This window comes from Heterodontus francisci, chromosome 7 (genome assembly GCF_036365525.1).
Source record: "Heterodontus francisci isolate sHetFra1 chromosome 7, sHetFra1.hap1, whole genome shotgun sequence".
Classification (NCBI taxonomy): domain Eukaryota; kingdom Metazoa; phylum Chordata; class Chondrichthyes; order Heterodontiformes; family Heterodontidae; genus Heterodontus; species Heterodontus francisci.
In genome coordinates, this window is record NC_090377.1 from 16,229,016 (window position 1) to 16,251,796 (window position 22,781).

At 44.5% G+C, this 22,781-nt stretch overlaps 1 protein-coding gene across 1 annotated transcript in view; it reads right to left on the reverse strand.

Moving 5' to 3' along the window:
- pdia5 (protein disulfide isomerase family A, member 5) overlaps positions 1-22,781 on the reverse strand; it is a 126,091-nt gene that overhangs the window by 18,956 nt on the left and 84,354 nt on the right. The window contains exon 15 of the mRNA XM_068034842.1: positions 9,290-9,360. Within this exon, the coding sequence (XP_067890943.1) occupies positions 9,290-9,360 (71 nt within the window). The remainder of the gene's footprint in view (positions 1-9,289; positions 9,361-22,781) is intronic.

A 22,781-nucleotide genomic window follows, 5' to 3' on the forward strand; every position in this document is an offset into this window, starting at 1 on the left:
GGTACCAGAAAGTAAGTGATGGCATAAGTTTAAAAAAAAAGCTGAAATAAACTAATGTTTTCCTTTATTGTTTTACATGTTTTTTTTCTTACCCAAAATGACATATAATTGAGGCCAAAAAAGTGAGAAGACTCACTGCAAGCAAGAGAAAAACAGCAATGATGTGGAACACAAGGTGTTAATATTGTGCAACAGCATGCATGTTCAAGAGAATGCAATTCACCATATGCTGATAAAGAGCACTAGACAGAGTAAGAGGTAAACTTTGTCCTTTGACCTGCCAACTGTGCAAATTCCAATATGCCTTGTAATTACTTTATTCTGCTGTCACTATCTTAAACCCACATAATATGCTACTTGATCACACAATAAATTGTTAAGTGCCTAACTAAAATTTTAGCGTGGAATTTTGATGGCATGATCGATTGAAAAAAAATTCCTGCAGGAAGTGCAACGTGATTTAGTCTCCATGTGTCACGAATGTTAAACTTTAATGTACTGCAGCTTAAAAAAAAATGATTAGTAGACTGGAGCGATTCACTTGTATTGGGTAACAGTGAAGTTGGGTATGCAGAGAAGGTATACAGAGAACCAAAATGACTGTAAATAGAGCGATTGTGCCAGACTAAATTCGTAAACTTGAAGGAGACAGACAAGTTTTTGCCATTTCCTCTTTTTTTTTTACTGTCAATTGGTTTCCACCCCCCCCCCCCCTCCTGAACGCAGTGGCCTCTTGCTGGGGAGGGTCACAACTTCATAAACGAAAGGTGCCTTCTATAACCTCAGCCATTCGCCACATGTGAACCAAGCCATTTGATCACGGGGACTTCGTGTCTGACTTGATCCTGTCCTTACCTGACGACCATGAGCTCGCAAGTTCCAGCAGGAGCCGTTGAATAACAAGCTGGAGCAGGAGTCCCGGCAAGTTTCCCTCTTCCTGGCTCAACCACTTGTGCTTCTATAAGCACCTTTCAAGTTAGCAAAATGTGCTTCATGGGGTGGGAAATTGCATACAGAGTAAAAGCTATTGGTGGGAAGGAGGCTGAATTAGAGATGATTGAAAGCGTGATGAACTAGGCTCTGGAAGGTGCAGTATGTATAATGTTAATTTGGAGAAAAACATTAAAAAAGAAAAAGTTGCATTTACGTAGTGCCTCTGACAACCTCAGGACACCCCAAAGTGCTTTAAAGCCAATGAAGTACTTTTGAAGTGTAGTCGCTGTTGTAATGTAGGAAACATGTCAGCCAATTTGTACACAGCAATCTCCCACAAACAGTAATGTAATAGTAACCAGCTAAGTAATGTTGGTTGAGGGATAAAAATTGGCCAGGACACTGGGAAGAACTCCCCTGCTTTTCAAGTGCAGTAGGGTCTTTTGTTCACCTGAGAGGGATGATAAGGCCCCGGTTTAACGTCTCAGCCAAAAGATGGAACTTCAGATGATGCAGCACTCCCTCACTAGAATTAGAATTAGAATATTACAGCGCAGTACAGGCCCTTCGGCCCTCGATGTTGCGCCGATCATCTGACCTACACTATTCCATTTACATCCATATGTCTATCCAATGACCACTTAAATGCCCTTAAAGTTGGCGAGTCTACTACTGTTGCAGGCAGGGCGTTCCACGCCCCTACTACTCTCTGCGTAAAGAAACTACCTCTGACATCTGTCCTATATCTTTCACCCCTCAACTTAAAGCTATGATCCCTCGTGTTTGCCATCCTCATCCGAGGAAAAAGACTCTCACTATCCACCCTATCTAACCCTCTGATTATCTTGTATGTCTCTATTAAGTCACCTCTCCTCCTCCTTCTCTCTAACGAAAACAACCCCAAGTCCCTCAGCCTTTCCTCGTAAGACCTTCCTTCCATACCAGGCAACATCCTAGTAAATCTCCTCTGCACCCTTTCCAAAGCTTCGACATCCTTCCTATAATGCGGTGACCAGAATTGCACGCAATACTCCAAGTGCGGCCTCACCAGAGTTTTGTACAGCTGCATCATGACCCCGTGGCTCCGAAACTCGATCCCCCTACTAATAAAGGCTAAGACACCATATGCCTTCTTAACAGCCCTATTAACCTGGGTAGCAACTTTCAGGGATTTATGTACCTGGATACCAAGATCTCTCTGCTCATCTACACTACCAAGAATCTTCCCATTAGCCCAGTACTCTGCATTGCTGTTACTCCTTCCAAAGTGAATCACCTCACACTTCTCCGCATTAAACTCCATTTGCCATCTCTCAGCCCAGCTCTGCAGCCTATCTATGTCCCTCTGTACCCTACAACACCCTTCGACACTATCCACAACTCCACCGACCTTCGTGTCATCCGCAAATTTACTAACCCACCCTTCTACACCCTCATCCAGGTCGTTTATAAAAATGACAAACAGCAGTGGCCCCAAAACAGAACCTTGCGGTACACTACTAGTAACTAAACTCCAGGATGAACATTTGCCATCAACCACCACCCTCTGTCTTCTTTCAGCTAGCCAATTTCTGATCCAAAGCTCTAAATCACCTTCAACCCCATACTTCCGTATTTTCTGCAATAGCCTACCGTGGGGAACCTTATCAAACGCCTTACTGAAATCCATATACACCACATCCACGGCTTTACCCTCATCCACCTGTTTGGTCACCTTCTCGAAAAACTCAATAAGGTTTGTGAGGCACGACCTACCTTTCACAAAACCGTGCTGACTATCGCAAATGAACTTATTCTTTTCAAGATGATTATAAATCCTGTCTCTCATAACCTTTTCCAACATTTTACCCACAACCGAAGTAAGGCTCACAGGTCTATAATTACCAGGGCTGTCTCTACTCCCCTTCTTGAACAAGGGGACAACATTTGCTATCCTCCAGTCCTCCGGCACTACTCCTGTCGACAATGACGACTTAAAGATCAACAACAACGGCTCTGCAATCTCCTCCCTGGCTTCCCAGAGAATCCTAGGATAAATCCCATCTGGCCCAGGGGACTTATCTATTTTCACTCTTTCCAAAATTGCTAACACCTCCTCCTTGTGAATCTCAATCCCATCTAGCCTAGTAGGCTGTATCTCAGTAATCTCCTCGGCAACATTTTCTTTTTCTACTGTAAATACTGACGAAAAATATTCATTTAACGCTTCCCCTATCTCCTCTGATTCCGCACACAACTTCCCACTACTATCCTTGATTGGCCCTGTTCTAACTCTTATCATTCGTTTATTCCTGATATACCTATAGAAAGCCTTAGGGTTTTCTTTGATCCTATCCGCCAATGACTTCTCGTGTCCTCTCCTTGCTCTTCTTAGCCCTCCCTTTAGATCCTTCCTGGCTAGCTTGTAACTCTCAAGCGCCCTAACTGAGCCTTCACGTCTCATCCTAACATAAGCCGCCCTCTTCCTCTTGACAAGCGCTTCAACTTCTTGAGTAAACCACGGCTCCCTCGCTCGACAACTTCCTCCCTGCCTGACAGGTACATACTTATCAAGGACACGCATTAGCTGCTCCTTGAATAAGCTCCACATTTCGTTTGTGCCCATCCCCTGCAGTTTCCTTCCCCATCCTACACATCCTAAATCTTGCCTAATCGCGTCATAATTTCCTTTCCCCCAGCTATAATTCTTGCCCTGCGGTATATACCTGTCCCTGCCCATCGCTAAGGTAAACCTAACCGAATTGTGATCACTATCGCCAAAGTGCTCACCTACATCTAAATCGAACACCTGGCCGGGTTCATTACCCAGTACCAAATCCAATGTGGCATCGCCCCTGGTTGGCCTGTCCACATACTGTGTCAGAAAACCCTCCTGCACACACTGGACAAAAACAGACCCATCTAAAGTACTCGAACTATAGTATTTCCAGTCAATATTTGGAAAGTTAAAGTCTGCACTGGGAGTTTCACCCTAGGCTTTTCTGCTCACGTCTCCAAGCTGGGACTTGAGCCAACAACCTTCTGATTCAGGGGCGAGAGTGCTACGCACTAGCCACAGCTGAACACCTTATTAAAAATATGCAGTATACGTGAGCTGGAAGAGAAGAGGATGAAAGCTGGGATGTAGAATTTGAGACTACAGTGATGAGATAAAGTAGACTGAAACCATAGGGTGACTTGTAAATGAGAACCACAATTTTGAAAATGCTGTGGTGTGCAAGAACAGCGAACAGTGAGAAACAAACTAGAATTCACATGGGCTGCTGACTCAATGAAAGCTATAGCAACTTGCATTTATAGAGCAGGATGAGGCGATGGTGAAATGAGCTAAAATTTGTGGAAGGAGAAGCTTGGAGAGGTGGAGATGAAAGTATTGGAGCAAATCAGGCCTGGAGGAGATGAAGGCATGGGCAAAGAGATGGGTGAAATAGGGGTGGAGACACACAATCTGTGAAAGGTGGGTGGGGGGGGGGAAGCGTACTGGTGGGCAGACTATCTGCATTGGGTATGAAGTTTGAAGCTTAGCTCAGGGTCAAACATGACACCAGAGTTGAACATGATCAGGCTCAACCTGAACAAGCATTCCGAGAAAGTGGGTGCAATTGCACTGAGGTATCAAGTCTCTGACAAAATCCCAAGAGCAAGCAGAACAATTGTATTGTCCTTACTGCATCGAGTTTGAGATCACCTAATTCAGCACAGGTTAGGACATCCCTAAGTGTTTATGTTCAGCCACTCACAGCCTTGGTTAGCTGGTAGATCAAGGGGAGTCTGACAGTGCATTCTAGCGAGCCTGAAAACAACCTGGATTCTTTATTAGCGCAAGATCCTATTCACGTAACTGGTTTATTGGCAAAGAGAAATGGGCCTAATGGAATTGTTATCGACAGTCATTTGGGAAAATAGGGAAAGTGAACAAAGCAGCATAAAATGTATTGATTTTTGGCAATGCTTGCAAGACCTGCAGGAATAGGCATTGTTTTGTTCCATTAACACAAGTCGCTGATCAATATGTACTCTGCAAAGCAAGGTTGTGCAGAAGCATAGGTCAATACCACATCTCTGACTTACCACATGATTTTCTATTTAGGTAATTCTGGATTTAGCTTAAAATTTGAATTTCTGGAACTCACTGAGGTACATGACTTTTGCGCTTCAGCTAAAAGGGTTAAATTACGAAGTCAGGTTTCATAGACTAGGCTCGTATTCCCTGGAGTATAGAAGAATAAGGAGTGATATAATTGAGGTGTTTAAGATGATTAAAGGATTTGATAAGGTGCAGAGAGAGAAACTATTTCCTCTAGTGGGGAGGAGTTCAGAACAAAGGGGGTATAAACATAAAATTAGAGCTAAGCCATTCAGCAGTGATGTTAGGAAGCACTTCTTCACACAAAGGGTAGTGGAAATCTGGAACTCTCTCCCCCAAAAAGCTGTTGAGGCTGAGGATCAATTGAAAATTTCAAAACTGAGATTGATAATACCCTTGCCTCACAAAAATCTTAAGGGTTACAGAATCAAGATGAGTAAATGGAGTTAAGATACAAATCAGCCATGACCTTACTGAATGGTAGACCAGGCTCAAAGGGCTGAATGGCCTAATCGCGTTCCTATGCTTTGCACTCTGTTGTACGGTTATGTGGGATTACAAAATGGAATCATTTTCCCCCCATATCATGCAGCTCACCAGCTGTGTTGTTGTGCATATTCATTTACACACATTATCCCAGCAGAGTTTATGACCTCATCTGCACCATTAGGGCAGGGCGCAAGGAAAAGTTTTTAGAGTCTAAGACTCATGAGTTTCCAACATGGAAGGAAGTGAAATGGATAGGACGCCGCTTCTTCGTGGCCATCTCTCAAGAACAGTTCACCATCCTGTCCTCCCTTCCCCATCAGGGGCAACATGCAACACAGGCATCCTAGAAGAAATAGGCACTTATGTACGTAATTTGAACATCCATCTGAAGTGGGCCAGACCTCACTTGAACACTGCAGCTGAAGGGAAGGTTATTTTTATGGAAGAGAATTGGACCAGATTGGTAATGTCAAAGTAATTTGCAATTTGAGCTGATAAATGTAATATGTGATCAAACAAATGCATCAGTGAAGCCATGAGATGGTCCACATCTTGACTTGGTAATGCTAAGCAACCCAGACAAAAGACAAGGAATGGAAGTTGTAGCACTCCTGGGGGATAGCGACCACAGAATGGCTTCAGTTAACATGATCTGGGGTTGAGAACTACTGAGGATCAACAGTCAGAAAATTTCTAAAGAGTTAACTTCAAAGATATAAAGGAATAGACTTAAGCACACTGATTGGAGGATGTTTTTGAACAAGAGGGTCAAGTGAGAACTTTAAAGGCAATGTTGAATATGCTGCTGGGCACATACAAAACCTGAATCAGCAAACATGAGAATAAACCAGTTGATTAATTAATCAGAAGTAATCCAAGCAGCAAGAATAAACACGAATATTCATGCAGGCAAAAAGGTTTACTGGGATGAATGCAAAAGCAAATGCAAACACGTTAAGAGGTGATCAGAGGTTCAAAGAGGTAACAGGAAGAAAGCATAGCTTCATAAACTGAAAGTTTCTTACTGTTAACAGTAAGAGGGCAGGCAGAGGAGAGGTAAAAACCCTAAATGATGGAAATAGAATCATTTAATAAATGCCATGTTTGGGAGGGATGGGAAACTCAAATCGTTTTGGAAGAATGGGTTAAGAAGGGCTGAAAGGCCTCACTCATCACTACTTATTTTATGCTGGAAAGAAAGACTTGCATTTATATAGTGCCTTTTGCGACCTCAGGCCATCTCAAAGCACTTTACAGCCAATGAAATACTTTTGAAGTGTAGTCAGTGTTGTAATGTAGGAAAACGCAGCAGCCAATTGGCACATGGCAAGATCTCACAAACTGCAATATAACAACCAGATTATCCATTTTAATTATGTTGGTTGAGGGGTAGGTATTGGCCAGGACATTGGGGTGAACGCCCCGACTCATCTTCCAAATAGTGCCATTCACCTGAGAGAGATGAGGCCTTGGTTTATCGACTCATCCGAAAGTTGTTCCCTCAGTTTTGCACTGGGATTGTCAGCCTAGTTTTGTGCTCAAGTCCCTGGAGTAAGACTTGAATCCATAGAAACATAGAAAATAGGAGGAGCAGGCCATTGCGAATCACTGAGCAATGGCTGACACCTAATGGCACAAACAACAATGTCGCACTTCCTCCGTACTGCATTGGATTACGAGAATAGATTCCTTTCACATATCCTAAGTGTATGGATTGGGGAACACAGGAAAAGCAGAGAGAGAAATCAGGGAAGAGTAGGGCAAGGTGGTCTCAACACATGATGCCCTTGGCAATCGTAGCACTGGGTCTATGAGTTGGTTGTAGTAACAAGTTCATTTGAGATTCCCTCCCTGGCTGTGGGTAGCTGCAGAATTCGGACTCTGAGCTCTCCCTGTGCTGGCATGATCAGGAGCTCACTTTGTGGGATGTCGTGGGCACTGGTGCCCTTTATGCCACCCAATGGATACAACGTGTTGGAGCTCCAGACCATTTCTTTACATTCCAATCTCCCAGTCAGAGGAAAGACATGTGAAGGTAAGGCGGCGAGGAAAGGGAAATAAAATGGGAGGTAAAGAAATGAAAGCTTCTGATCCAGCTGGGAGCTTCTGTACTGTCCGAAGTAGTTCTGCAGTTTCTGTTGCTTGGATTGCTGGCAGACACAGACACAATACTCTGAAGTGCACAGCAAAATTAATTCCCTCCAAGTTGGCAGAGTCGTCAAAATGTCTAAAAAGTGCAACTATAAGCACTGCAGTAATGTGAATTACTACACAGCAATTTAAAAACAAAGACTTGTCCCTTTGACCACAATTCCAACAGGATGAGGTTTGTCTCATCTGATCTGAGATGAAGTAGGGTGGGAGGAGGCTCATGTGGAGCACAACCACCAGCATACACTGTTTGTGCTGTACAATGTATGTAATTCTACGTTTCAGGATACAGGCAGCCTGGAGACAATCTGCATTACTCATTGGCCCACAATCGGAGAATAGTACAGCACAGCAAGGGGACATTCAACCCATCAAGTCTGCACCAGCTCTTCTGAAGAGCAAACCATTTAGTCCCACTCCCCCTACCCCCACTCTTTCCCCCTATCTTTACATCAGGTTTCTGACTTGCTAAACAGAAGTGGTGAGGTTACACTGCCCTGGACTCACCTGATATGTGCTTTCAGCATGAGTAACAATTGGCATCAGGCACCCCATCTGATTTTCCCTCTTGCACACCAAGAGGCGCAAAGACCAACTGCAATGCCCTTATTGCCAGGTCAGCTGAAATCAGCTGCTCAGCCCAGGAAGATCCCAGACTCGATGCTCGTCAAGTTCCATATTTGGTGCATTTACCCATCAAGCCATAGGTTGGGGACAGGAGGATGGGGAGATAGATTATACAAGTTTAGTAAGGGTGTGAGGGTCCTTGAGAGGGTGCAGAGGAGATTTATCAGAATGGTTCCAGGGATGGAGGATTTTAGTTATAAGGTTAGGTTGGAAAAGCTGGGGTTGTTCTCCTTAGAGCAAAGGAGATTGATGGGAGTTATAATTGAGGTGTAAAAAATTTTGATAGGCTTAAGTAAGGTAGGCAAGAAAAAACTGTTCTCATTAACTAATGGTACAAGGACTAAGCAGACACAGATTGAAGGTTTTGAGCAAGAGATGCAGTGGGAATAAATGCCAGCTTGGGTCTGCAAATGAAACCCGAGCCCGACAGAACCACATCCGACCCCGAGCCCGACCCCTTTCATTTTTTTCCCGCGCCCGACCCGACCGCTAGAATGTTCAGTTAACCTAGCTTCCATTTTTCAGTTTTTAAGCTTGTGCAGATAAGCAACAAAAACTGTAACTGGACTTGAAACGTTGTTTAAAAAGTACAAAAAGTACCGGAGGTGGTGATAGAGTGTGTCCGACGCGACCCGAGCCCGAATGCCAAACCTGGAAGAGCGACCCGACCCGAACCCAACACCAGTCGTCGGGTCAGGGTCGGATAGCCACTGCGGGTGGTAATGATCTGTAACTCACTGCCCACAAGGCTGGTGGTAGCAGAGACCATGATTTCAAAAGAAAATTGGATGGCAACCTGAAATAAATAAACTTGTAGGGCTACAGGGATTGAGCATGAGAGTGGGACTGACTGGGTAGCTCCGTGGAGAGCAGCATGAACCCCAATGGCCTCCTTCTGTGCCGTAAATGACTATGACTCTCTTAAGTTCATGTGAATATAAAGATGAACTGTCTTACACCAAGATTGAGAGACGGGAACCGTCCCTTAAGCCATAAAATTACCTTTCGTTCTTCTTTAAAATGGTCAGCAGCTGTTGTGAAATGTGGGATAGTATTCTTACAGTGAGGGCACCCTAGAACAAAAAACAATGAAAGAACAGTTCATAAATCACCCTGGGCACAACTGAAAGCTTGATTTGGAAGATTTGATTAGGCATTAAAAGAATGCAAAAAAACAAAATTTAGCTTTCATTATGTATATCCAAGCTAGTGGTGTTACAAAGGGCTAGTATTACTAGTTTTTCCAAAGTTGTGATCAGATCCTTTCAGTGCATTATCCTCATGAGAACTACTTAAACATTTTATGTGCAGAAATAATTCCCATATGACATTTCTAGAATAGATCAGTTCCAGCATACAGCTTTGTGTGTGTTATTAACAGAATTAATCAGATGGGGCTTTCATCGCACTTGCACACAACAAAAGTCCAAAAGTGTGGGTGACAAAGCTTCTTCAGATAAGTCAACAAACAAATATTGATACCATATGGGTAGATTGTGGTTTTGCTGTCACCTGTGATTAGTGAGGCTGGGTCACAAAGACCCAAGAATAGGCAAGGTCATATTTTATTCTATAATGCCCCTGTGAAGCGCCTTGGAACATTTCATTATGTTAAAGGTGCTATACAAATACAAGTTGTTGTTGGCTTATCCTCCACAGGAAACTACGATCTCTACCCCTCAAAGATTCCCAAGTCTGCACTGCACTATCCAAAAGTCCATTCCATTGCGTGTGTGTGAACAAGCACTTCTTGACAGCAGTCCTTAACTTGCCCCTTTACCAGTTCGCACCTATGTCCTGCAAGGGATGGTTTAATTTAAATGGCACTCACGGCTAACTTTTCTATTCCATTTAACATCTCATCTGTTTGGCCTCCTCTCTTTTTTTAAAACCTTACCTCATCTGAGTCCTCGTGACCCTTGGGATCAGAGCCATGGTCCTTCACTGCACCATTGCCTGGGCTTGAATGTAGCACATGGGCCACTGTGACCACAAATGAATGCAGTATCCAAGGTGCAGTCTGATCCGGACAGCTTCAGCCACATACAGCATTTTAGCATAGCGTTTGTTAACTGCTGCTCTCCCATGGGCTGGGCAGGGGTCAGAATTGGGTCCATGACCCCTCAGGTCTTTCAGCCTTCCCCTAGCTAGAACCAGTAACAAAAAAGGTGACTGTGATTGATTGGGACATTCAAAGTGATAGGATTTTCACTTGATGCCTCAGAGCAATGGTAAGATGCTGACTTGAATATCCAGAAGGAAAACAGATGGGATAGCAGAAAATAATCCTTTGTGCTTGATATAAGAGACCATTCAAAAATCAATATATACCAACCTGGAAAACAAGCAAAAGCTGACCAGCAGCTTCAAAAAAGCCCACAACTGGAAACTTAGATCTACAAACATACCAATTGTATCTTCACTTACATCAGAGGGAAAATAAACATGAGTACTTGAAAGCCGAAAAAGGAAAACAAAATGTTGAAAGGCACCAAACTGATGGTGCAACTCTAAGGTATTCCAGGGACATACTCCATTGGGAAATGTGGAATTTTTACATGAATCATGATACATCCGGGTTCATTATATGCATTTTTATATTTCACAACTGATAACGGTTTTTCACAATGAAGATTTTTGTGGGATATCAATCATCAGCAGTACATTATACTTTTGATGAAGGCCAGTCAGAAGGACCAAAACGGTCCTTTTCCTGTTCTGTATATTCAGATTACCTAAAGTCACATTTGGATTTTTAACGAGCCAGCTACACAATTGTGGCTCCAGGATTTACCTCAAGCCACTATTACAATTCCAACACTAAACCCGTCGCCATTCACAAAAACACTGTATTCTCTCCAGTTCAGACATGGTACCCTGTCCAATTCTCCACTCTTCTCTCCTCCAACCAGCCCATTCATAGACTCTTCCCTCTCCCCCTCCATTAAACCTGGTTCTCTTTTTCCATTTATCCTCATCAATCTCTCCATTCAAACGGCCATTCATCTCCTTTTCCCAGCTGGTATTCTTCTGCCTTTCCCCCTCGTCAGCCCACTTCTTTCAGCCCCACATTCAATATGGCACCCAGTACAACCTAGCACTCTTCCCTCAGGTAATGATGGCCATACTCTCTTCTCTTCATCTTCCCCCTTTCCTCCCTACTTCATTTAATTCCTTCCCTTCATTCCTTCTTCCCCTTTCCCTGTTGCTTCCCTCATATCTTTACTCCTTTCTACCCTACCTCAATCCTGTTTGTACCCGAGCCCTACTCCGGTTCCAAGTGATTCTGGCTGCAGCATTCCAGTAGATGGGTGCTCCTGTTCTCGCAAGAATCTCATCCAAAGCATGCAGCATGCTGGAATCACTTCAAACAGGAGTTGGATCGGAGTGGCATTCAAGGGAGCGGAGCTAGGCTGCAATGGGCAGCTTTGACCTCTAAATGCAGATCATCCATGTCAAATGCGGATGGTTGGCAGCTTTCTAACATTTGAGATTTGGGCAGTAGAGTAAACAGTCAAAAATGATCAGTAACGACACTTCAGTGAAATATCAGTCACCATTTGCAGTGTATATCCCACGAAAAAATGTGAAGTAATCCATTTTGGTAGGAAAAACAGAAGTAAAGTATTCCTTCAATGGTGAGAGATTGGGAAGTGCTGATGTCCAAAGGGACCTGGGTGTCCTTGTCCATAAGTTACTGAAAACTAACATGCAGGTGCAGCAAGCAATCAGGAAGGCAAATGATATGTTGGCCTTTATTGCAAGAGGATTTGAGTACAGGAGTGAAGTAGTCCTGTTGCAATTGTGGAGAGTCTTGATTTGGAATGCACCTGGAGTACTGTGTACAGTTTTTGTTTCCTTATCCAAGGAAGGATACACTTGCCATACAGGGAGTGCAACGAAGGCTCGCCAAACTGATCCCTGGGATGGCAGGATTGTCATACAAACATACGAATTAGGAGCAGAAGGCGGCCATTCTGCCCCTTGAGCTTGCTCCGCCATTCAGGATCATGGCTGATCTGTTTGTCTCTCAAATTTCACACTCCCATCTACCCCCGATAACCTTCGATTCACAGAATCACAGAACAATACAGTTCAGAAGAGGCCCTTCGGCCCATTGAGTCTGCACCGATGCATTAAAGACACCTGACCTGTCTACCTAATCCCATTTGCCAGCACTTGGCCCATAGCCTTGAATGTTATGATGTGCCAAGTGCTCATCCAGGTACTTTTTAAAGGATGTGAGGCAACCCGCCTCTACCACCCTCCCAGGCAGGGCATTCCAGACCATCACCACCCTCTGGGTAAAAAAGTTCTTCCTCAAATCCCCCTTAAACCACCCGCCCCTCACCTTAAACTTGTGACCCCTCGTAACTGACCCTTCAACTAAGGGGAACAGCTGCTCCCTATCCACCCTGTCCATGCCCCTCAATCTTGTACACCTCGATCAGGTCACCCCTCAATCTTCTCTGCTCCAGCGAAAACAAACCAAGCCTATCCAACCTCTCTTCATAGCTGAAATGTTCCATCCCAGGCAACATCCTGGTGAATCGCCTCTATACCCCCTCCAATGCAATCACATCCTTCCTAAAATGTGCAACCAGAATTGCACACAGTACTCCAGCTGTGGTCTTACCAAACTTCTGTACAACGCCAACATGACCTCCCTGCTTTTGTAATCTATGCCTCGATTGATTAAGGCAAGTGTCCCATATGCCTTTTTCACCACCTGCCCTTCTGCCTTCAGAGATCTATGGACAAACACACCAAGGTCCCTTTGTTCTTCAGAACTTCCCAGTGTCAGGCCATTCATTGAATACTTCCGTGTCACATTACTCCTTCCAAAGTGTATCACCTCACACTTTTCAGCGTTAAATTCCATCTGCCACTTTTCTGCCCATTTGACCATCCCGTCCATATCTTCCTGTAACCCAAGACACTCCACCTCACTGTTAACCACTCGGCCAATCTTTGCGTCATCCGCGAACTTACTGATCCTACCCGCCACAGAGTCATCTATGTCGTTTATATAAATGACAAACAATAGGGGACCCAGCACAGATCCCTGCGCTACGCCACTGGACACTGGCTTCCAGTCACTAAAACAGCCGTCTGTCATCACTCTCTGTCTCCTACAGCTAAGCCAATTTTGAATCCACCTTATCAAGTTACCTTGTATCCCATGTGCATTTGCTTTCTTGATAAGTCTCCCATGTGGGACCTTGTCAAAGGCTTTGCTGAAATCCATGTAAACGACATCAACTGCACTACCCTCATCTACACACCTGGTCATATGCTCAAAAAATTCAATCAAATTTGTTAGGCATGACCTCCCTCTGACAAAGCCGTGCTGACCATTCCTAATCAAATTTTGCCTCTCCATGTGGAGATAGATTCTCTCCTTCAGAATTTTCTCCAATAGTTTCCCTACCACTGACGTGAGACTCACTGGTCTGTAGTTCCCTGGCTTATCTCGACAACCTTTCTTAAATAGCAGGACCACATTAGCTGTTCTCTAGTCCTCTGACACCTCCCCCGTGGCCAGAGAGGAATTAAAAATTAGGGTCAGAGCCCCTGCAATCTCCACCCTCGCCTCCCACAGCATCCTGGGACACAAATTGTCCAGACCTGGAGATTTGTCCACTTTTAAGCCTGCCAAAACCTCCAATACCTTGTCACTCCCTATGACAATTTGCTCAAGAACCTCACAGTCTCTCTCTCTCAGTTCCATATCTACATCCTCATTCTCTTGGGTGAAGACAGATGTGAAGTATTCGTTCAAGACCCTACCAATGTCCTCCGGCTCCACCAACAAATTTCCCCCTTGGTCCCTAATAGGTCCTACTCTTTCCCTGGTTATCCTCTTCCCATTAATATACTTATAGAATATCTTGGGATTTTCCCTACTTTACCAGCCGGCGCATTCTCATATTTCTTGCCTAACAAGAATCTATCAACCTCTGCCTTAAAAATATTCAATGACCCTGTCTCCATCACCTTCTGAGGCGGGGAGTTCCAAAGTCGCACAACCCTCAGAGAAAAAACTCTCAGCTGTCTTAAAAAGGCGACTCCTCATTTAAAAAAAAAATGCCCCCTAGTTCTGGACTCACCCACAAGAGGAAACATCCCGTCCACATCCACCTTGTCAAGACCGTTCAGGATCTTATATACTTCAATCAAGTCTCCTTTCACTCTTCTAAACTCCAGCGAAAACAAGCCCAGTCTGTCCAATCTTTCCTCATAAGACAACCTGCTTGTTCCAGGTATCAATATAGTAAACCTCCTCTGAACTGCCTCCAATGCATTTACATCCTTCCATAAATAAGGTGACCAAAACTACACACAGTATTTGAGATGTGGTCTCACCAATGCCCCGTATAACTGAAGCATAACATCCTTACTTTTATTTTCAATTCCTCTCGTAATAAAGGATAGCATTCCATTAGCCTTCTTTATTACTTGCTGTACCTGCATACTAACTTTTTGTGACTTATGCACTAGAACACCTAGATCCTTCTGCACTCTGGAATTCTGCAGTCGTTCTCCGTTTAAGTAATACTCCGCTTTTTTATTCTTCTTGCCAATGTGAACAACTTCACATTTTCCCACATTCTACTCCATTTGTCAGATTTTTGCCCACGCACTCAACCTATCTGCAACCTCCTTATGGCCCCTTCACAACATACTTTCCTACCTATCTTTGTGTCATCTGCAAATTTAGATACCATGCCATCACTCCCCTCCCCCCATCTAAGTCATTGATATAAATTGTAAAAAGTTGAGGCCCCAGCACAGACCCCTGCGGGACTCCACTCGTCACATCCTACCAATCAGAAAAGGAGCCATTTATGCATACTCTGTTTTCTGGCAGCCAGCCAATCTTCGATCCATGCTAATATGTTACCCCCTACATCATGAGCTCCGACTTTGCACAATAACCTTTTATGTGGCACCTTTTACGGAAGCACTGAGGGTGGCACGAAATGTACTCTGGGTGGGGGACTTCAAAGTCCATCACCAAGAGTGGCTCGGTAGCACCACTACTGACCGAGCTGGCCGAGTACTGAAGGACATAGCTGCTAGACTGGGTCTGCGGCAGGTGGTGGGGGAACCAACATGAGGGAGAAACATACTTGAACTTGTCCTCACCAATCTGCCTGCTGCAGATGCTTCTGTCCATGACTGTATTGGTAGGAGTGACCACCGCACAGTCCTTGTGGAGACGAAGTCCCGCCTTCACACTGAGGATACCTTTCATTGTGTTGTGTGGCACTATCACCATGCTAAATGGGATAGATTTCGAACAGATCTAGCAATGCAAAACTGGGCATCTATGAAGCGCTGTGGGCCATCAGCAGCAGCAGAATTGTACTCAACCACAATCTGTAACCTCATGGCCCGGCATATCCCCCACTCTACCATTACCATCAATCCAGGACACCAACACTGGTTCAATGAAGAGTGCAGGAGGGCATGCCAGGAGCAGCACCAGGCATACCTCAAAATTAGGTGTCAACCTGGTGAAGCTACAACACAGGACTACTTGCATGCCAAACTGCATAAGCAGCATGCAATAGACAGAGCTAAGCGATCCCATAACCAACGGATCAGATCGAAGCTCTGCAGTCCTGCCACATCCAGTCGTGAATGGTGGTGGACAATTAAACAACTAACTGGAGGAGGTGGCTCTACAAATATCCCCATCCTCAATGATGGGGGAGCCCAGCACATCATAAGGCAGAAGCATTTGCAACAATCTTCAGCCAGAAGTGCCGAGTTGATGATCCATCTCGGCCCCCTCCTGAAGTCCCCAGCATTACAGATGCCAGACTTCAGCCAATTCGATTCATTCCACGTGATATCAAGAAACGACCGAAGGCACTGGATACTGCAAAGGCTATGGGTCCTGACAATATTCCGGCAATAGTACTGAAGACCTGTGCTCCAGAACTTGCTGCACCCCTAGCCAAGCTGTTCCAGTGTAGCTACAACACTGGCATCTACCCGGCAATGCGGAAAATTGCCCAGCTATGTCCTGTACACAAAAAGCAGGACAAGTCCAACCCGGCCAATTACCGCCCCATCAGTTTACTCTCAATCAGTCAAGTGATGGAAGGTGTCATCAACAGTGCCATCAAGCAGCACTTGCTTAGCAATAACCTGCTCAGCGATGCTCAGTTTGGGTTCCGCCAGGGCCACTCAGCTCCTGACCTCATTACAGCCTTGGTTCAAACATGGACAAAAGAGCTGAACTCCAGATGTGAGGTGAGAGTGACTGCCCTTGACATCAAGGCAGCATTTAATCGAGTGTGGCATCAAGGAGCCCTAGCAAAACTGGAGTCAATGGGAATCAGGGGGGAAACTCTATGCTGGTAGGAGTCATACCTAGCGCAAAGGAAGATGGCTGTGGTTGTTGGAGGTCAATCATCTGAGCTCCAGGACATCATTACAGGAGTTCCTCAGGGTAGTGTCCTCGACTCAACCATCTTCAGCTGCTTCATCAATGACCTTCCTTCAATCATAAGGTCAGAAGTGGGGATGTTCGCTGATGATTGTCCAATGTTCAGCACCATTCATGACTCCTCAGATACTGAAGCAGTCCGTGTAAAAATGCAGCAAGACCTGGACAATATCCAGGCTTGGGTTGATAAGTGGCAAGTAACATTTGCACCACACAAGTGCCAGACAATGACCATCTCCAACAAGAGAGAATCTAACCATCTCCTCATGACATTCAATGGCATTACCATCACTGAATCCCCTACTATCAACAACCTAGGGTTTACCATTGACCAGAAACTGAACTGGAGTAGTCGTATAAATATCATGGCTGCAAGAGGTCAGAGGCTCGGAATCCTGCGGCGAGTAACTCACCTCCTGACTCCCCAAAGCCTGTCCACCATCTATAAGGCACAAGTCAGGAGTGTGATGGAATACTCTCCATTTGCCTGGATGGGTGCAGCTCCAACAACACTCAAGCAGCCAGCTTGATTGGCACACCATCCATGAACATTCACCCCCTCCACCACCGACACACAGTGGCAGCAGTGTGTACCATCTACAAGATGCACTGCAGCAATGCACCAAGGCTCCTTCGACAGCACCTTCCAAACCCGCGACCTCTACCGACTAGAAGGACAAGAGCAGCAGATTCATGGAAACATCACCACCTGCAAGTTCCCCTCCAAGTCACACACCATCCTGACTTGGAACTATATCGTCATTCCTTCACTGTCGCTGGGTCAAAATCCAGGAACTCCCTTCCTAACAGCACTGTGGGTGTACCTACCTCAGATGGACTGCAGCGGTTCAAGAAGGCAGCTCACCACCACCTTCTCAAGGGCAATTAGGGATGGGTAATAAATGCTGGCATAGCCAGTGACGCCCACATCCCATGAATTAATTTTTTAAAAACTTTGTCAAATGCCTTCTGGAAATCCAAGTAGTATGTCAACGGGCTGCCCTTTATCCACAGTGCATGTTACTCCTTCAAAGAACTCCAATAAATTGGTTAAACATGATTTCCCTTTCACAAAACCATGCTGACTATTCCCGATTACCTTTAGTTTTTCTAAGTGCCCAGCTATAGCCTCCTTAATGATCGATTCTAACACCCTCCCCATGGCAGACGACAAGCTAACTGGCCTACAGTTACCAGTTTTCTGCCTCCCCTCCCCACTTCTTGAATAGAGGAGTTATATTTGCTACTTTCCAATCTGATGGAACCTTTCCAGAATCTAGCAAATTTTGAAAAATTAACACCAACACATCCTGAGGAGAGATTGAAGAGCCTGGGCCTATCTTTTATGGAGTTTAGAAGAATGAGAGGTGATCTCATTGAAGCATACAAAATTCTTATAGGGTTCAACAAGGTTGATGCAGGAAAGATGTTTCCCCTGGCTGGGGGGGGAAAACAGACTCAGAATAAGAGGTAGGCCATTTAGGGCTGAGATGAGCAGCAACTTCTTCATTCAGAGGGTGGTGAATCTGTGGAATTCTCTACCCCAGACGGCTGTGGAGGCTTAGTCATTTAGAATCTTCATGACAGAGATCGATAGATTACTTGATATAAAGATATTAAACATGGGATATGGGGATAGTGCGGGAAAATGGCATTGAGGTAGATCAGCCATGATCTAGTTAAATGGTGGAGCAGGCTTGAGGGACCAAACGACCTACTCCTGCTCCTATTTCCTATGTTCCCGAATATAGCAGCAAATATGAGCAAATATTTTTTTCTGTGCTGCAAGTGGATCACCACTTCTGATGAGAACTGCCTATCTGAATAATCCAGGCCAATATGCAAGCCTCTGGATCATCAGTTCATATGACATTCTACATCCACTTTACACCTATACAGACCATAACACACCCATGCCAATGGAGACCGTTCTTCATCAACCCCATTCGACCATGGGGCACGTTTGTGTTGTCAATTGGTAATCCCTACCTCTTATACTTTCTATACATGCATCAGCTACCTTTGTTGGAGCTTAATTTGGGGTCAGAGATCGAAAATAATGCAGTTCTCTTCTCCCCACACCCCACCCAGCCTGTAACTCAATAGATACATGGCACTGAGTCAGACAGGCGAGGAGAATCCCATATTTGACTGATAGTCTCTGCAGTTATTCGATCTCTGGGATGGCAGAACTACACCTTCCCTCAGTGTCCTTCCTTTGAAGAATAATCTGCTTGGGATTCTGTTTCTGAAGGCTACTTTCCAACCCCGCTTGAAATACGTACAAGGTGAAAGCTGACTTGGGATAAGATCAGGATTTCATGTCCGTGTTTAAACAGGCTGCCAATATCCATTGGCCCAGTTTACTCTCACATGATAAATGGCCCTCTGAGAAGGTATAGGTGGGCAAGTGTGGATTCATCCTCCAAAGTAAATCACTGTCTTCGAGGAGGAGAGGCAAAGGTAGAGAACTGAAAGGAAATTGGAGTGGAACGAAAGGACAAACATGATAATGCCACAAAAATGTGTACATTGGCTAAATAGGAGCCAGCTGTGTTTCACTGTTACTAAGGGAGTGCTGCACTGTCAGAGGTACCATCCTTCAGATGAGGCATTAAATCGAGGCTCCATTGCCCTCTTAGGTGGGCATAAATGATCCCATGGCACTATTTTGAAGAGGAGCAGGCAAGATCTTCCTGTGGCCCTGGCTAATATTTATACCTCAGCCAACATCACATTGCTGTTTATGGGACCTTGCTGTGTACAAATTGGCTGTTGTTTTTCCTACAATACAATAGTGACCAGACTTCAAAAGTATTTAATTGGTTGGAAAGTACTTTCGGACATGCCAAAATCTTGAAAGGTACCATATAAATGCAAGTCTTTCTTTTTAAAAGCAGAATATATATATGAGAAGAGGGACACCATCTCATTTACTCTCACCTCCCAAGGCTCCTGAAGACAACGACTAAGTTCCCCCACACCTACCCAGCCAGCTTTTACTCTCAATTCTCTTAAAGGCAACGATTCCTTGCTTGGATTATGGTTCTATAAGTAGCCCAAATGGCCACTATCCTTGGGACAGCTTCGACAACAATTGTCCGCAAGCGATTCGATTGTTCTCACTCAACATTCACACATCACTTTTAGCTAGGTCCATTGGATAGCAGCAAGGAGCAGGAACCCAGTGCTTACCCAGGGCACTGAGACTAATTGTAGCATGCTGGCTGAGATCAGCTCTCAGTACAGATTAGGAGGTCAAATCTGGGACCATTCCTGGCCTGCAAAACTGAGCTAATCACCAAATGGAATCCACTGAGCTATCAGCTGAATTATCACTGGGTTTTTGGGTATAGAACACTGCATCTCTGAACCAGGAAACAGCTATGAACTTGTGCTAAGATAAGATTTGCTGGACAGTACACTATCTCCACCAAACATTTCAAAGTAGCATAAATCAGGATTAGAAGTTGTTGCACAAAGAAGCACCCCTGGGCGCCCACATTCTTGGCTGGGGAAGGCTGCATGAACTGGATTGTGTATAAAAGACGCTTCTTTTTGTGTGCGAATCTATATTCTTTCACTCTTTGAATCACAGACTCCACTTCTGGTCTCCTTGGCAAGATACCAACGGAAAGCAATCTCCATCTATAATGCTCCTTAATTGGCCAGTAGGACAGACACAAGAACAACTTGTATTTATATTGCACCTTTAATGTAGTAAAATATCCCAAGGCGCTTCACCGGAGTGGTATCAAACAGAATTTGACACCGAGCCACATTAAGAGATATTAGGACAGATGACCAAAAGCTTGGTCAAAAGGGTAGGTTTTAAGGAGTGTTTTAGAGAAATGGAGAGGTTTAGGGAGGAAAATACAGAGGAAAAGGGATAAAAATCGGGGATGCAAAAGAGGTCCGAACAGGAGGATCATAGCTATCTCGGAGGGTTACAGGTTTGGAGGAAGTTACAAAGATATGGAGGGGCAAAGTCATTCAAGGACTTGAAAGCAAGGATGAGAATTTTAAAATTGAAGCATTGCTGGAGCAGGCCAGAAATAGGTCTTGACACACACCCCTACCCAATGGGGCACCACCTGGCCTCTACTTGAGAATTCAGTAGCAAAGGATCAGAGGCACAAAACTATTATTGGATGCTGAAAGGGTGTTTCCCCTTATGGGACAGATAGAACTAGGGGACACAATTTAAAAATAAAGGGTTTCCCATTTAAGACAGAGATAAGGAGAAATTTTTTCTCTGAGGTTTGCGAATCTGTGGAATTCTCTTCACCAGAGAGCAGTGGAGGTAGGGTCAATCGAATATTTTTAAGGTTGAGTTACAGATTCTTGATTGACAAGGGATTCAAAGGTCGACAGGAAAGTAGAGTTGAGACCACAATCAGATCAGCCATAATCTTCTCAAATTGCAGAGCAGGCTCGAGGGGCTGAATGGCTTACTCCTGCTCCTAATTCATATGCTCTTATTACTCAGCATTTGGTTGAGCTCCATCAGATGAGCCACTAATCCCTGCTACAGTGGATCTTTTCTATCAGGCTGGCTTTGTGAGTTATAACTTTCAAAGTGCTTTTTACAGAGCAAGCAATGTGAGCATTAATGCAAGTTAAATCAGGATGTCAGTGATGGGTCTAATGAATCTAATACAAGGCATGTTTGAGCAAAGTTCTTAACATCTAACTCATACTGCCGATTTTTGTGTTTCTTTCTTTAGAAATAGAACACATTCCACACAAATTCTTTGCTGTCTCCTCAGTGCACCAATATCTCCCTCATTGCGCTTCTTATTCTACATTTTTCTTGTTGCTCCCCAATAGTGGGCCTCACTCTAAACTAGTTACCAAGCTGAGTCATGTCACTAAAAAGACAGGCACACAACAGACGACACCTTTTCAGCCTATTTGGTATTTATGTCTGCCTGCACTACTGCAACACACGTTCTCCAACGCTGCTTAAATCACCCAGAATTTTCTGTCAAAGCAAACCATCCTTTTGTCCTGGCAATAGAATGGATTTCTCAGATATAGTGCGTGCGTGAGAGAGGGGCTTACTGGGGAGCTAAACCAGGCATCTGCAGAGCAATGATTCTGGTCTGGTGCTTCGAGTCACCCGTGTAGGCATTTGAGCAAACCGAAATTGACCTGACACAGTGCTGGAAGAAAGCCTAAACCTACAGATCAGATGAGTGCTCACATTATACTGTTCGTAATCATACTTGCTGGCCACAGACTGAGCTGCCTGGGAGGTCAAACAGATAGGCATTGTTTTCGATAACAAGCTCCCTTTTCGAAAGGCGACTCTGTTGAGAGTGCCTCTGATTTGTCGCTGCAGCATAAATTAACTAATGCATCCAGCATCTATTATTCCCATCTTGTAATTTCACTGATTTTGGGTGCCCTGTCTCAACCTCAAAATAACCTGCAGTAGCCCATGTAGAGTTCATACAGCTACAGGACTTCACAAGCGAGCCACATACTTCAGCTCCAGAGCAACATAATGAGCCAACTGTGAAGTTACTCAGTACAAGCAGGTTTGTGAAAATTGAGAGCATTCCAATAACAAGAAACTGCACCAAATCTGAATAGCCACAGCCAATTATGATAAAATGACTTTAAAAAAAAAGGACTTGGCTTTTGTGTGAAAGCAGAATTAAGACAGCATTTACAAACTAGTTATATCCTGGGGCTTGAAACATTTGAGGCGGTAGTGTCTGCCATTCAGCTTTCAAGTCACTTCAAGATTCAAATTCAGCTTGGGGAAAATAGGTTTCGGCCGGTCTCCACTTACGGCCATGGGCCAGCAGTGTAAACAATGCCACTTCACAGAAAAACACTTCCAACATCCTAGTAGAGGGGCCCGGGATACAGGATGCGTTTCATACTTAATCAGCCACTTTTGCCAAGTCTAACTGACACATGAGTCTTCTCCTGGCGATCACTTGTCCTGTATTCAAAATAATCTGGGATTGGGTGGAAGTGGGTATGTGCACACCAGCATGTGAAGCAGTAATAGGGAAGGTC